General features: G+C 37.5%; 1 protein-coding gene across 4 annotated transcripts in view; it reads right to left on the reverse strand.

Annotated features, from left to right (window-relative positions):
• ep400 (E1A binding protein p400) overlaps positions 1-16115 on the reverse strand; it is a 59107-nt gene that overhangs the window by 7715 nt on the left and 35277 nt on the right. For all 4 annotated transcript variants that reach the window (XM_012969290.3, XM_031892470.1, XM_031892472.1 and 1 more), the window contains 20 exons: positions 14190-14359; positions 12810-13006; positions 11470-11581; positions 10198-10341; positions 9703-9843; positions 9354-9437; positions 9085-9216; positions 8908-8952; positions 8528-8681; positions 8027-8268; positions 7237-7410; positions 7082-7129; positions 5225-5361; positions 4965-5021; positions 4472-4550; positions 3056-3262; positions 2654-2699; positions 1760-1869; positions 897-1095; positions 69-223 (listed from right to left, as the gene is read on the reverse strand). In XM_012969290.3, the coding sequence (XP_012824744.2) occupies positions 69-223; positions 897-1095; positions 1760-1869; positions 2654-2699; positions 3056-3262; positions 4472-4550; positions 4965-5021; positions 5225-5361; positions 7082-7129; positions 7237-7410; positions 8027-8268; positions 8528-8681; positions 8908-8952; positions 9085-9216; positions 9354-9437; positions 9703-9843; positions 10198-10341; positions 11470-11581; positions 12810-13006; positions 14190-14359 (2633 nt within the window). The remainder of the gene's footprint in view (positions 1-68; positions 224-896; positions 1096-1759; positions 1870-2653; positions 2700-3055; positions 3263-4471; positions 4551-4964; positions 5022-5224; positions 5362-7081; positions 7130-7236; positions 7411-8026; positions 8269-8527; positions 8682-8907; positions 8953-9084; positions 9217-9353; positions 9438-9702; positions 9844-10197; positions 10342-11469; positions 11582-12809; positions 13007-14189; positions 14360-16115) is intronic.

Below are 16115 nucleotides of genomic sequence, written 5' to 3' on the forward strand. Positions count from 1 at the left end.
AAAATCATTATCTTTAGACATCAAACCCTTTTCTTGGTTAATTTGTGTTCGTTTGCAGCCCAACTCACTTGGGATATTTTTCCAACAGCTTTTATCTGCCCTGGCGACTGTGTTTGAGCCTGGATCTGTGGGACCTGAACCTGGGCTGCCTGCTGTTGTCTAAGCATCTGAAGCTGAGCTGGAGTGATGCTTTTACTGGCCAGCTGAACCCCTGCTGTAGTGGCTGAAAGTGGAAAGAAGAAAACATAAAAACATAGTAAAAAAACAAAATAAAAGTGAAAGCTAAATGATAGATTTAAGAGTGTGCAAAAAAAGATAGAGAGACAGTGTCAGAGTGGGATGCCAGAGGCCCACCAGAAAACCTGGCCATACACAATAAGATCCACTTGCCAAGCGAGCAGATCTTCTCCCGGTATGCCGACGGGTGGGCAAATCAGTCCTGATCTGATCTGACGAAAAAATCGAATTTGCCAATGCTGCCCCGATCCAACAGAAAGATCAAGCCTGCTGATCGAGATCTGGCTGATTTCAGGCCAGATGTGCACACTATTTGTCCTAACTTCCTTACTTCCTGTTCTTTCAGTCTCTTCTCTTTCCACACTATCATCTATCATTCTCTATATTTTACCCCTTTTTTCAAAAATAGGGAACAGCAAATACGGGCATACAAGGTCACATGGTTGGGTGAGCTGGATGTCCTACTGACACCTTGGCCCACCGGGCATCCTGGGGGGCCAGTCTGACACTGCTAAGGAATGAGAGAAAACTCATAAAGTGAGTGTCTGATGCACTGAATGAGTACCTTAAGGCATGTTTAGATAGGAAAGGTTTCCTTACAATTGAACATTTGATTTTGCATTTAACAGTAAATTTAAAGAACTACCTTAGATTATTACCTGTTGTCACCTGTGTCACTATGGGTCTAGTCTGGGTCTGGGCAGGGGTAATGCTGCTGCAAACTACAGCACCTCCTGTCACAGGTGTCACGGCTCGTACACCCTGATTTGTTGCAATAGTGACCATCTCTGCAGGAGCAGCTGCGGCTGCTGCAGCCCTCTGTTGTGTATGAACCACCTGTGGAGATCCACTAGGAGCCTGTGAAGAGAAACACAATGGTGCTTGTTCTAAAATAACATACTGATTAGCAGTCAAAACATATATAAATGTAAATCATAGGATAGGTAGACATACTGCAACTGCACTGTGTCTAGCAACCCCACTGAAAGTATGCATTACTAGATACCACTGAATGAGAACATACGGAAATAGCAAGGGCAACCATCAAAAATCATAAGACCCATTCTGCTTAGTCAACTGACAACTGACAAGACAGCCTCCTTACCCCTCTTACCCCCATTCAAAACCTAGTTCTCTTCCCCTTTGGCCCAGGGTGAATAAAGTAATAGAATTATTGTGCAGTATGGAAAATAAAGATGGCCCAATCCCTGAACTGTGCGACCTGCACAAAAATAAATCCAATACATACTATTGCTGATAGCAGTTCTATAGACAGGCATATTATCTCATATCAAACCCCGCCCCAAAAAGGAAAATATTTAATTTCACTCCAATAATAATAATAATATGTGTGGCAGGTGTATAAAATGCCTGATAATACAAAAAACATCTATCTTCTTATGTAAGGGCCCAACCTGGCATTTCACTGACGAACAATAAGTTGGAGGCATTATTGAAAATATCTTATGATCTGAATACAAGTGATTCTGCTATAACAAAATATTCACATGCTAAAACTTACCGTAAGGGTTCCAGGTATGACGGGTGATGCCAGTCTCTTGTTAATAGGTTGGAAAGTGGCAGAAGGGACACCTGCAACAGTGTTCACAATAACATTCCCACTGACAGCAGCTGTAAGAAAAGGTTCAACGGAGGTTAAGTCAGAGGCTGCTCCTCCTCAGGAACAATGGTTCATATATGTTGGACATAGCCACCAGAGTTAAGAATCTTTTTTATTGATTCTGATTATACATCAGTCTTAAACAGGACACTCATGTAGCTCTTGTACAAGCAATACTTGTAAGGTACAAGATACTATATTTGCATTCTTTTGAATTCTTTCTTTCTCCTATCATTTATGTTATGGCTATTATTATGGTATTACTTTCATGATATTTTGCTCACATTTAACTAATAATTGCATTTCCATTTTTTTTAACATGGGTGTGAAATAAGGGGGCAATGTCAGTAACAGACTATTGTCTTTAGGCCAAATTAAAAATATAGATGGGGCACCAACACTTTAGCAAAAAATGAATGTATGATCAAAAACATAAATGCAAGTAGGAAAATAAAAAAAAGAAAGAAAGAAGATCAAAACACTACACTACCCACAGCTGTATCGATTCATAGACTAGGACCAAATTAAAACTTCACCTTTAATTAACCATTAAAATATATAAAAAAAAACCAAAAGTAAGGTGTATGGCTCGGTGACACACTGAGGTGTCCACAATAGCACTCTGTGCCTGGCTTAAGGAGAGCAGGTGGGGAGAAAGGTAAGTGCGGGGTTAACTCCCAATATTACACAACATATCAAGGTATCATTAGTATGAAAGTTTAATATCTGTTTTGCATATAGTGTCAAGAAAATATTTACATCAATCTCATTCTAGAACTGGCTGTGCTTCCTTACCTGCTTGTATACTTGCTCCAGTCACTGCTGTTTTAATAGCTCCAGCCTGAATGGGCACAAAATAAGGTGAGTTTAAGTGAACATAAAGGCTTAATTCTATACCAACAAAAATAATTTTAGCTTTAACTTGGGCAAAGCTTTACTGACATTCTGCCTTCTGCTGATTAACCCAGTCTGTTTATATAATATGTGCCTTTATATAACTCATGAATATTCATTTCGTAAAGAATTGTTTTTATCAGGGACCCACTCGCACAGAAGTAGCAACTGTTTGCAGACAGGAAAAACAGGTGCTTGTTTCATCATTGAGAAAACAACCCTATGACATGTCCCTATACTATTCCACACAGAATTAGAATTATATACATATCCACCCTGAATGCAATACAGTTTTCTACTCACCAGAACTGCTGTGGCTGGTACAGCTGATGTGGCTGTTGGGACGACTGGCTGTGACTGCTGAATCACCTGCTGCGGTACCACTTGCTGAGGCTGTGCTTGGGCAGGTTGGACAACTGGAGAAGATACCTGCTGTCCGTTTTGCTGAGGCTGTTGTGCAGTCTGCGAGCCCGTTTGTTGTTGGGCTCTGTGATGCTGCTCTACTAACGCCTACAAAACAATAAAACATTCAACTGTAATGCATTGAGCAAGAAAAGCTTTATCTTTAGATAGCAAGCAAATGTACCATACTAAACACTTGGTATAATGATTTGGAGGTGGGATGACTTAAAAATATATTGTGTTCTTTTAGAGTTTGTTTACTCAGAGTTTACCAACCATGTATTATTACATTTATATATTCCAGGATTTGTATTTAATCAAAATATGTGTATAAGGTGCAAACAAATGCCACTTTTACATACAAAAGTATCAGCAGCAGAAAACAGTTATTATTCTTATTATTCTTCACTTAGCACGTGCATAATCTGCAGAGCTTTACAGTGATTATACATCATTCACATTGGTTCCTGTCTCAGTAGACCTAACATTGTAAGGCCCCTATCACATTCATACACTCTATGGTCAGTTTTATCAGGAGCCACTTATGTATGTTTTTAAATTGTGGGAGGAACCTAGATAACTCACCCTATTCTGTGGTCGGAATCGAACCTAAGACCCCAGCGCTAAAAACCAGCAACGCTTCCCATTATGCCACTGTGCTGCTGCATTACATACCCTTTTAGTTCAATTAATATGATACGTGTTGGCACACCAAAACTACTACTTTAAATTCTATAGACAAAAGCAGGGTACTGTTATGGGAAACAATATTTCCATTGATAAGACAATTTGCTTATTGCAGTATAAGAAAGGCAGTTTATTTATCAATATTTATCAGTATGTCACACATTGAGTACACTCCAAACACACCTAACCCTCCAACTTTGGCGCTTTTCTCTTACTAAAGAAAGGTATATATATGTGTATATCATTTTCTCCATAAATTGCCTGCAATTTTGTCTGTTTCCCTAATGAAGACTTTCATAATTATGAGGCATCAAAACTCCTACATATTTATGTGATACCTAATTTTTTATTTTGTTGGATAGAAGTGCCCTTCTATCCAACAGTGTAATTCCCTACAGTAAGCAAAGCTTTAGATTTACTATTGATGTACTGCGTGCATCAGGGTTAAAGGAATGTTTAGGCCTGGATTGGGATTCAAAATAGGCCCTGGCAGTTCAAGTACACAGAGGACCACAGAGCCCCCACCAACCTACTAAATAATGACTGTCTATTGCATCTTAGAGCAGCCTGGGAATGTTGTACAGCTGACAGATGTAGGATGAAACAGAACTGTTGTTGATAGTAAAGTACCTTCTTTTCTTTGGCAATGCGCTCAGCTCGGAGGGATGCCACTTGGATTGGAGGAAGGGGCTTGTCATAATTAATTCCACTGCAGAAAAACAGATTACATGAGGCAAACACATCTTTTCACCATATCTTTCTTAATGTAACTTTTCAACCAGAAAGTGCTCCAGTAAGCAGCAGTACCAGAGGTGTCAAGCATTTCCATTTATTATGATAGTTTTAAAAGCATCTCTACTATATAGACATCTACCAATACAATGGGGATCTACTGTAGCTGGCAAACACAGGTCTGGACATTACTCTGTCAATCTAGAGCCCAGTACAATACATAGTTATGGGAGGGAAGGTTCCCAATGAAGGGATCTCCTCAATGGAAAGCTAATTTTAAATAAATTAATTGCACCAGTGCTTGAGGGGGCACTTTCTGAATATTTACCCAATCGTTTTATTATCGTTTAAACCTTGTTCCCAGTACATTTTATTCAGCTGCTACACTCACCTTTCTGCAAGGACAGATGCATGCTTTGGATTTTTCTGGAAAGGGTTCATCCCTAATCTGAAAAAACACTATAGTTATACAGACTTAAACTTAGAAGGTATTTATAATATTTTTATAGATTTATAGAGAGCTATAGAAGTTGGATGTAAACTTTTGCATTCAAGACACATTTATAAGAGCAATAACCATAGGCACTGATACATAAAATGCCATCTTTAAATGTTTTCCCCTGTTCCTTGAGTGTTAAAATGAATGCTTACAGTGGTTTGATTGGAGGGCTTCTTTTTCCTGCAGTCATTTTCATCAACTCAAAGCGATTGGTGTAAAGTTGTGTATGTGTCACGCCTTCATCCTGGGCATAAATCTGACTAGTGCGAAGGGGACGGCTGTTCTTTGTCTTAAAAAAGATTTTGCAATGAACAATAAATGTTAAAAGAACACAAATATAACATAGACCGTATTTACTATAGGATCAGAGTAATGATTAGAGGCACTCATTTTTTGATGGGAGGGGATAATGGGGAAGATGGATGTCAAAATAAACTAAAAATACAGACATTCCCGAAATGACCATCCTTAAAGTAAACTGTTATAGAATGTCCTATTCCGAACAACTTTCCAACTGGTCTTCATTAGCTATTTCATATATTTTTAAAATATCTTTTTAAATATCTGCCTCCCTCTTCTGCATCTTTGCAGCTTTCAAATGGGGGTCACTGACCCCAGCAGCCAAACTACTATTGCTCTGTGGGGGTACAATTTTATTGTTATTGTTACTTTTTATTACCTATGTTTATATTCAGACCCTTTCCTGTTCATATTCCAGTCTACCTTTCAACCAACTGCATGGTTGCTAAGGTAAGCAAGACCCAAGCAACAAGATAATTGCTAAAATTCCAAACTGGAGAGCTGCTGAACAGAAAGCTAAATGATTGAAACACAACAAAAAATACAAAAACTGAAAACGAATTGCAAATTGTCTCAGAATAGCATTGTCTATGTCATGCAAAAAGTTAATGTAAAGGTGAACTACCCCTTTAAAGGAGAACAAAACCCTATCCACAATTTTTTAAAAAATCTTTATACCTTAATTGCCACAATGCCAACCGCAATATTGAAAACTGCTTAAATGTTTACACTATGTTTAAACTAAGTAAGCTTTATCAGAAAGGTCATAGGTACAATACACGCACAGAAACACTGCACCTCTCTCAAGAGAAACACAAGATTTCTTCTCCTTTTTCCTGTGCCAGAGTCTGCCAGCTCTCTCCCTTCTCCTGCTCCCCCCTCCCATAAGAATGCTAAGAACTCCCTCCCACCTTAGGAATGTGGATCTGAGCCAATCAGCAGGAAGCTTTCTCATAGTCTTACAAACCGTGCATGTACAGGGGTCTTGGTCTTGGTGCAATTGTGGGAATTTTCATTACAGAGCTAAGTGGGTTTTTTTTCCTATGAGGCTTCTGATCATCTGAACAGGCGAAATATGGGGAGACTTAAGGGCACTATTGAGAGAACTGAAGGTATGCCTGCAGCTTGAGATTAACTCTTTATTAGCCTTTCCTTCTCCAAACAAATACTCAGTACCCAGCACATAAGTTGCCACTTAGAAGCTGACCTGTTAGCATAAAGTAATAGCACTTTGCATTTTGCCCCGCAGTATATGCCCAAAGGCACAAGGTAACGCTGATCTTTTCACACAAATGCAATGTTGCCTGCCTTAAAGGCAGTGAAGCAAGGTGTAGAGTGCAGGTACTGCCATGGACACAAGTACTGTATGCACTAAGCGTTCTAATTTTGTGCCCCTTAGTGCTCATGAACTTGCATCTGAGCAAGAAAATAAGCCCTATTGCCCCTCTGAAATAAGGAGAAGATGCAAGGGCACTGCCTTGACAGTGGTAGGGCACCTTATATATGCTTGTCCCAGTAATTAAACCTGTTAATGCAGGTAAGTGTTTGAAACATTAAGCTACATCTGCTATTTTTTAATAATACACAGATAGGCAAAAGCAGAGGGAACATGTATAATATTTATACATATTTATGAGTTAAAGACAATTTCTCAAATATATATGTGACATTTTACAGATCTGTAACAAACAAATGTATATTGGACAAACCTTGTAAATACTTTTTGTTTTCTTCTTAGGATTGGCTTCAAACATGAGCTGCCGGAAGAAGGGACAAGGTTATGAGTTGTACATTACATAAATGTTATATTCATAGATAGCATAGAAACTGAGAATATAATTCATTGTTGTTAACAGTTCCTCACCTTTCCTTCTTCTCTTGGAATGATGACGTTTTCGTACCGGCTGCGGCATTGTTTGGATGATCTGTATATCCTGCTGCAGGAGTTAACCACATCACTCACTAGATCCCAGTTGGGAGTATGTGCTGGTGAAACTACTGTAAGGTTGAGAGGGAGTTCCAAGAGATGCTTCACAGCCTGTGCATTTAAATAATGAAATAACAATATGACTCTCACTTATTGCAACACATCCCCACTGAGGGATCATTAAAAAAAATATATGAACTGGGTGCCAGTGTGCCAATATGTTACGTACATTCAATCAATAGTTTTTTCTAGGCTGCTGCTCCTTTTTGGAAAAACTAAATGTAATCCATTGCTGCAGCACTGCCATCTTTTTTTTTTACCTTACATGGCAGATTTAGACATGCACATGTGCAGGAGAGTATAATTTTGGGATTTTTTTTCAACTGCACATGTGTCTAAGTCTGCACTAGGAAGACCCTGAAAAAGGTAAGTAAAAACACTTGTGATGCACAGTATTTGAATCTAAGTTGGATAAAATCATGTAGCTTGGACCAAGAACTACTCTTCTGAATAAAGTTATGTCATATTCCATTAACACTTTGTTTTACTTCTTATAAGGCTAATCAGTTTTAAGCCATCTTAGAACAGGTGTTTAGTTGAATTAAATTATATGAGGTGATAACCTCTTCAACACATAAATTCTAGAACTGAACACAGTGCTTTAACGAAAGTCTGAGAAATGAAATCACCGTACGTTACTATTAGTAGTAGCAGAGAATCTCCTCACCTGTAACAGAGCCCAGTCCTCACTGATCAGCCACTCTGGGTTGTCTGGCCCAGATTCTGTTGCTGGTTTAACAAGTGTTGGAAGAGGTTTAGCAAACTGGGTTTGCTGCTTCAGAAGGATGTTCTTTTTCTGTTCTTTGCCCTCCCTTCGGACCTTCAGCATGCCTGGTGTGGCTCTATCAAAGAGTGAGCGGGGAGGAACAACAGATTCTCCATGTCTCTGCTTTTTTTTTCGACCTGCAGCTGAAACACACATGAAAACGTAAAATGTAATTTTAATCTAATGTTATGTTTAGCTATGGCAATAATAGTTACCCACATTGCAATTTAAGTTAAACTGACTTCTTTTGCCAAATGTAACTTACCGACATATTGACCAATATTTGACAATTTGTGCATAGTATTTGAATACTGCTATGTGTAAAAAACACATACAGAAAAATAAGAATCAAAGTAATAACTTTACGCATACAAAGAAAAGTGCAGGTTACAAAAGTCATACCTCCTGGATCTGTTTTGTGTCTTTTACGCTCCTTCCTCACATAGACTGGGGGTAGTTTAGACTCTGGGATAGGGTTGCTATCATACATCAGGCACATAACGGAATCAATATAGATATCATTCTCATCTTGAGGAGGGGTAGGAGGAGTCCAAATCTGTGAATAACAAGATAACAAAATAAACCATAGCTCTTGCTATTATCTGGTGAGGTTACACTTTAATAAGTGTAAAAGCCATATATTTTCACTGATATATTGGTGAAGAAAAAGGTGTAGCAAGCAATAAATATAAGGTATGGTACCTAGGGGTAAACACTGCACTTTTACTAGGGCATTAAGAACTTGTACTGTATCAAACATCAATCCAAGAGATAGCACTTACTGGCATGATTTCAGTTTGTCCATCTGGACTGTCATAAATAAACTCCTGAGGGAAAAATGAGAAAGTTGTTTAATGCAGAAGCAGTAAAACCTAATACTGCAGTATATAATTAAATTCGCAAAGTACTGACGGGATACAGAGAATGGATGTGACATTATAAATCATAGATCAGTCTACCTTATTATATGCATCTTCTCTTGTATAAGTCAGGAGATCTTCCCCTGATTCTTCTAAAACCATTTCATCTTCCCAATCCTTTGTCTCTTTTAAATTCTGGACCTCCCACTTTGTCTTTGTGGATTTTAGCTGCTGTAAATACAAAAATACATTAAAGAATTAGGCCTACTACTGCTACAAGACAAGAAATACAGGGAAATATGTAGCACTACCTAATTTTACTATTTACTCTGTGTCTATTGATAACAATAGATATAATAAATCCAAACCTCTATTATTTCTGCCTTTCCCTTGGCACTGGATGTGTAGAATTCCTCAAGATAGTTCAAAGCATATTTTTCAATGGGAGTAAGCTGCACAGAAAAGAGTAAGAACACACAATAATTCCTCTAGTTGATGTATACTAGTAACCAAACAAAGTAACTCAAATGTATGATTAAATTCTATATAGAATTGCACTACATTGTCCACAGTATATTGCCATATTCTTAAAGGGGGTGTTCATGATGTAGAGAGTGATATTCTTTTTGAATAGTGGCAGATTGAGATTTTGTCAGATGAACTTTTTTCAACCAGCTTTAGTACTGCACTAAAACTAAAACGAAGGAATGATTGTACCTGCTCCACAACAGCAGCCAATTCCATCAGTTCGGATGCTTCTATAGAATGGCAGCAGCTATCTACTGCAAAGTTCTTTTTGGCATCTCCTTTCAAAAACTCTTCCTCTTGCTCCGCTCCATTCTCTATGCTTTTAAGAGCCTTTGGATAAACATAGTCATTATTAATCTAAAAGCTATACTAAGTAATTAATGTAAAAGATACACAGATGCATTACAAAAACTGAGATTGAATTACCACCCAGAATATATGAAATACAGTTTGTTCTGTTTACACTAAGCTGGGTGAAACATTTTTTAGACAAATTTCAGCAAGAAGTATGTAATTGCAAAAATAATATTAGATATTTTACAGTATTAGTAAGGTACTGTTACTGTGAATGCCAGGCAAAGTGATATCAAGTAAGAGCATCTTACGATAAGGAAGCAGATTTAAATTAAGTAGTGTAGCTTTTTATAATTCTACAGATTGTTTATATTTGTATTTGCTGCTTACCTCTATAAATGGTTTGGCAAACTTTGTAGCTATTGTCTCTGTTTGAGATGGTTCTTGAGAGAGCATTATGAACTCCTCTGCTTTCTCACCAAATCCCGTGTCATCCAGAGGTGAATAGAGCTCAAATAACTCATGAATTGTTTGCTAGGAAACAAGAAAAGTCATGTTTATAAATAACATGGAAAACAAAACTTACTGTCTTTAAAAACATACTTTATTCACTTAATAAAAACAGTAAAAACTCTGATTAAGAAAAAACCTGATGTGTCTCAGTTTGATAGCTACACTGCTAGATTACAAAGAGATTGCAACATGTACAGTAGTTATGGTTTGTGCAGACAGCTGAGATTGAAATAGAACCTCTGCTCGTGTCTGCAGTGAGTTTTAATTAAAAAATAACATGGTCTTCATCACGTTCAGCTTAAATACATTGTAATAGGCTTTGTTAAAATGTATGTCTATTTTATATGGCTTTAAAATAAAAACTTGCTCATGGCTGTTTTCATCCAGATATGAAAACCTTCTTCCAGTACAACAGCTACACAAACGGACTCTTTATGTCACAGAGTTGAGCTTACAATGTTGTCTTTTCAAGCAACACCTGCAGCTGGCAAGTATCACATGAGTAATCTTCCCTCTCTTGCTCCTAGTTACATCACAGGCTGGTTGAAATAGGGAATCTGGAAACGATTTCCAGCAGTTCAGTCTATTTATGGATTCATTACAATTTGCTTATCAGCATTTATCAAACCTGATAAAAGTGTTGATTGGTTATCATTTCCAATATGGTATAATTGCACAGCTTAGCATCAGTACTTTTGTGTACTGCATGCAAGGAGAAAGAATTCAGATGATTATTTTCTGTTCTGTAATTAATCATTCAGTGAAGAAAAATAAGTTGTAAATTAAAAACCCTTTAGTAATGTTTTGCCAAGTGCTTACTATCACTAATAACTACCACTCTGTAAAATATACTGAGGAATAATGAAACTGTCTCTCACTTCCTCACTACACTCCTTTATGCACACAGCCCTTTCAATGCTCAGGTTCCTCTCTTATGCAGACCCCTATCTTTAGAACTTCCAACTACTCAATATTTGTGAAGCCCAGAATCAAATTACACCTACTATTTAAATTTCTGCCCTATTGCTCCTCCATCAGTTATACTGCTAAAGATATTTTAGCAGGGATTTAACATTTTATATAAATGTAATTATATTTATGTGCATTGCTTTGTGTTTTGTTTACATTTTGTAAATTAAAAAGACATACCTGTGTTAAAAAAGCCATAGAAAAATCATTTCCCTGAGCAGCAACCTCTCTGATCAAATCCTTAGTACCATTCTTCAACAGCTTCTCTTCAATGGAATTTGCACTTACTAGCCTGGACAAGCAAAAGTGAACATCAATTGGCAATTATGTCTTTTCTTTGTATGTATGTCTTAATTTATATATATATATATATATATTTATTTAAATTGCCCTGTACAGGTATGGGACCTGTTGCCTAGAATGCCTGAGACATGGGGTTTTCTGTAATTTGGATCCCAATATTTTAAGTCTACTAATAAATCATCTAATTGAAGGATCTGGGGGTTTTTGTAGATCACAAGTTGTCTAATTCCAGGCAGTGTCATTCTGTGGCTACTACAGCAAATAAAGTGCTGTCTTGTATAAAAAAGGGCATTGACTCAAGGGATGAGAACATAATTTTGCCCCTTTATAGGTCCCTGGTAAGGCCTCACCTTGAGTATGCAGTGCAGTTTTGGGCTCCAGTCCTTAAGAAGGATATTAATGAGCTGGAGAGAGTGCAGAGACGTGCAACTAAACTGGTAAAGGGGATGGAAGATTTAAACTATGAGGTGAGACTGTCGAGGTTGGGGTTGTTTTCTCTGGAAAAGAGGCGCTTGCGAGGGGACATGATTACTCTGTACAAGTACATTAGAGGGGATTATAGGCAGTTGGGGGATGTTCTTTTTTCCCATAAAAACAATCAACGCACCAGAGGTCACCCCTTTAGATTAGAGGAAAGGAGCTTCCATTTGAAGCAGCGTAGGTGGTTTTTCACGGTGAGGGCAGTGAGGTTATGGAATGCCCTTCCTAGTGATGTGGTAATGGCAGATTCTGTTAATACCTTTAAGAGGGGCCTGGATGAGTTCTTGATCAATCAGAATATCAAAGGCTATTGTGATACTAATATCTACAGTTAGTACTAGTGGTTGTATTTATAGTTTATGTATGTGAGTGTATAGATTGGTAGGTGTGGGTTAGGTGTGCTGGGTTTACTTGGATGGGTTGAACTTGATGGACACTGGTCTTTTTTCAACCCTATGTAACTATGTAACTATGTAACTATGTAATCATTAAATAAACCGAATAGGATTGTTTAGCCTGCAATAAGGGTTAATTATATCTTTATTGTGATCAAGTACAAGGTACTGATTTATTATTACAGAGATAAAAGAAAAACCGTCTAAAAATTAGAATTATTTCATTAAAATGGAGTCTATGGGAGATGGCCCATAATACGGAGCTTTCTGGATAATGGGTTTCCAGATAAAGGTTTCCATATATGTAGTAAAAAAAAAAAAAAAAAACCTGACTTTCTTTACCTGTAAATGTGAACATCTTTTGTTCTACCAATGCGCTCACACCAGGCCTGGGCTCTTGAATCCATGACAGGATTTAAATCACTGTCATAAAATATTGCTGTATTCGCTTCTACATAGGGAACCCCAAGAGAGTGGCTGTGTGTGGATATCAGTAGGCAGAAGATTCGGGGGTCCTGGTTAAAGCTTTTCATCAGGTCCTGTAATATTATATGTCAAAGAGAAAAGAAGTTAAAATCATTAGAACGAACTGAGAATTGACTTGAAGTGAAATACCACTATTCTATGGGATGGGTGCCAGCGGTAAACTAGAAAAATAAGTCTTGAAGCTTTGCTGAAAACAATACTTTTGCAACTATAATTTATATTTTAGGATCACAAAATTAATTTTATCTCCACAAAAGGAATTCTGTAAACATTTTGAGGTCAAAACTATTTTCTCTCCACACAAAATGAATGCTAGCTGCACAAAATAAAATTTGTCCACGTGAAGTATATAATAGTATATAAATCTTTTGTAGTCCCAAAATAATATTCTTTCACACAAAACTAATTCTATAAATGCAAAAACATTCTAGTTACAAATGTATTTCAGTCAGCACTGAACTAATTTTACAAACATGTAGCCACAAAATTATTTTTGTCAAGACTGATTTTGTTTGCAAGAATTTATACCCACAGAATTAATTTTATGCTGACAGTATAAACAAATATATACTTTATATTTGTGGAATGGATATCTAGAACACAAAATATATTAGGGCAAACGTTATATTTACATTCCAAAATAATTGGACGTGCCACAAAATTTATGTGCAATGCACTTTGCACCTTATTTGTCAAGACAGACAACCATAAACCTGTTTGATAAATAAGACACCACTTAAGGTAGTGACAGTATAAGAGCACCAGAGCATGCGGATCAGTTATGTTATTTGAATGCAATTCGGCTAAGACAAGAACGAGCACCTGTAAGCACAAAATGCAATCGGTGTCCTGGAAAATACCACCTGTTTATAACAGGGGATAATTCTAGGACTTGCACGCTTACTTGCACCCAAAGCTTTTACACATCAGTGCAGGTGCAATAGTCAAATCAGTGCATACAGGTACATGCACCTCTGTTTTTTTCCTGAGTGCAATTTAGAACTATACCTATTGGTCGTAAATGAACCCTACAGACTGAATATGAAACAAAAACAATAACAATGTAATAACATCTGCGGCTTGACGGCAACATTTTATACTTTACTATTTTTGTTAATTGCTAATGCTTTATATAAAACAAAAAGAGGTTAACAATATTTTGGAATGGATGAATGGGTTAGATCAAATAAACAGCATAACAGCTAAAAATATATAAAGACAGAAAACATTACATACATAGCACTGGTCATAATTTGCAAATTCATCAATCCTCAGAAAGGTCAGAGCATGGAAGTCCAGGAAAAGCTCCAAGATGTCCAACATCAAAAGCATCTGGGAGAAGATAAGAACCCTGCGACCTTCAGATCTCAGCTTCCTGAGAAGTACGGCAAGTGCATCCAGCTTTCCTGCATATTGTATGAAAGGACAGCACTGGTACAACTGCACAGAATTTATGTATGTGTGTGTGTGTGGCTTTTACTGATGACATGGGCACAAAATAATCTGATAAAAGGAGCTAATATCACAGATTAATGGTATTCTGAAAAATAACACCTGTATATTAGATGTTGAAAGCCACTGGCTGTTTTGCTAGAGAGGATGTGACAATGTTTTTTTTAGATTTCTAAATATTACCTTAAGTTTATACTGTACAGTTTAGAGAGAAACATTATAACATATGGGAAACACTATACTGAACATTGCAGGTTTCTATAGAAATAAGTAAGTAATACATAAACAGCCTATATGTAAAAACTACTTCATCTAAATAAAACATTCATAAAAAGAAACTTTTCTAGTTTATCGTGTCTTACTCCCACACTCTTCCTGTTACAGTTAAAGCTGCATTTTTTCCTGTCAGGTTATCTCTGAGGGAGCACACAGCCCAACACACAATGGTGGTTCAAGTTATGTAAAAGGACAATATTTACTGATATATATGCTCCTGTTTGGTAAGATTCTTTAACAGGTCATTTTTTAGGACACAGTATGTGTTGGCTAAGTTTTCATTCTGAGGGTATAGTTTTCCTTTACAATATAAAAGTCAAAAGTTGGATTAACCAAAGTAAAAGTGGAGACTGGTAGATTTTCCTTTAATTATTTGGAAACCCAATTCACTAGCCTTGATCTTCGGTGTGCAAGACACATACATTTCCATCTTTGTTGCTGAAATCACTTTTAATCTCCAAGCAGAGTAATAGCCTGTAGAAAGCCGAACAGCTTGCAGTAACTGTAAGGGTAATGGCACATGGGGCATTTTTAAGGGAGGCAAGTGCCCCCAATCCCCTCTCATTGCTTGCTATGGCAATTACACAAATGGTCTTGTGTATGCTTTTGGTAGTTGATTTTCACTTGAAAACAGAACAGAAATGTATCAGGCTGTGTTTTCAAGAGACTGTTGCCTGACAAGCACAATTACTTTTAGGTGATTGCGAGAGCAAGTAATGGAGGGAAACTCCATTACTTTGAGAGGTGCTAAAACTTTGACCAAAATGCAGGAATTACTGTAGCACCATGTGCCATTGCCCTAAACAGTCACTATACATTTTTTTCTGTTTTCCTACTGGCAGTGTGGCCAGACACTTGCTTAATTCCTCCTATAACACTCTTAGGGGCACATTTACTAACCCACGAATCCGAATTGGAAAAATTCTGATTGGAAAACGAACATTTTGCGACTTTTTCGTATTTTTTGCGATTTTTTCGGTGCCTTTACGACTTTTCAGAAATTGTCGCGACTTTTTCGTTACCAATACGATTTGCGCGAAAAAACGCGAGTTTTTCGTAGCCATTACGATGCGCTCGTATCTTGTCGCGACTTTTTCGTATTGAGCACTCGTAAGCGGCGGGCGAAACTTTCAGACTTAGCATGATTTTGGAAACCTCCCATAGGACTCAATGGCACCCTGCAGCTCCAACCTGGCCCAAGAAAAGTCACCATACTGAAGCTTGAATGAATCTGAATCTTTCGTACTCGGCGCGAAGGCTCCGAAAAAGTCGCGACTTTTCGCGCAAGTAGTAACGCTACGAAAAAATCGCCAGATTTTGCGCAACATTCGGAATGGCAACGAAAAAGTCGCGACAATTTTTCCGAAAAATCGCCAAATACCGATCATTACGAAAAAAACACAATTGGACGCATTCGGCCCGTTCGTGAGTAAG

Source organism: Xenopus tropicalis, chromosome 1 (genome assembly GCF_000004195.4).
Source record: "Xenopus tropicalis strain Nigerian chromosome 1, UCB_Xtro_10.0, whole genome shotgun sequence".
Taxonomy (NCBI): Eukaryota; Metazoa; Chordata; class Amphibia; order Anura; family Pipidae; genus Xenopus; species Xenopus tropicalis.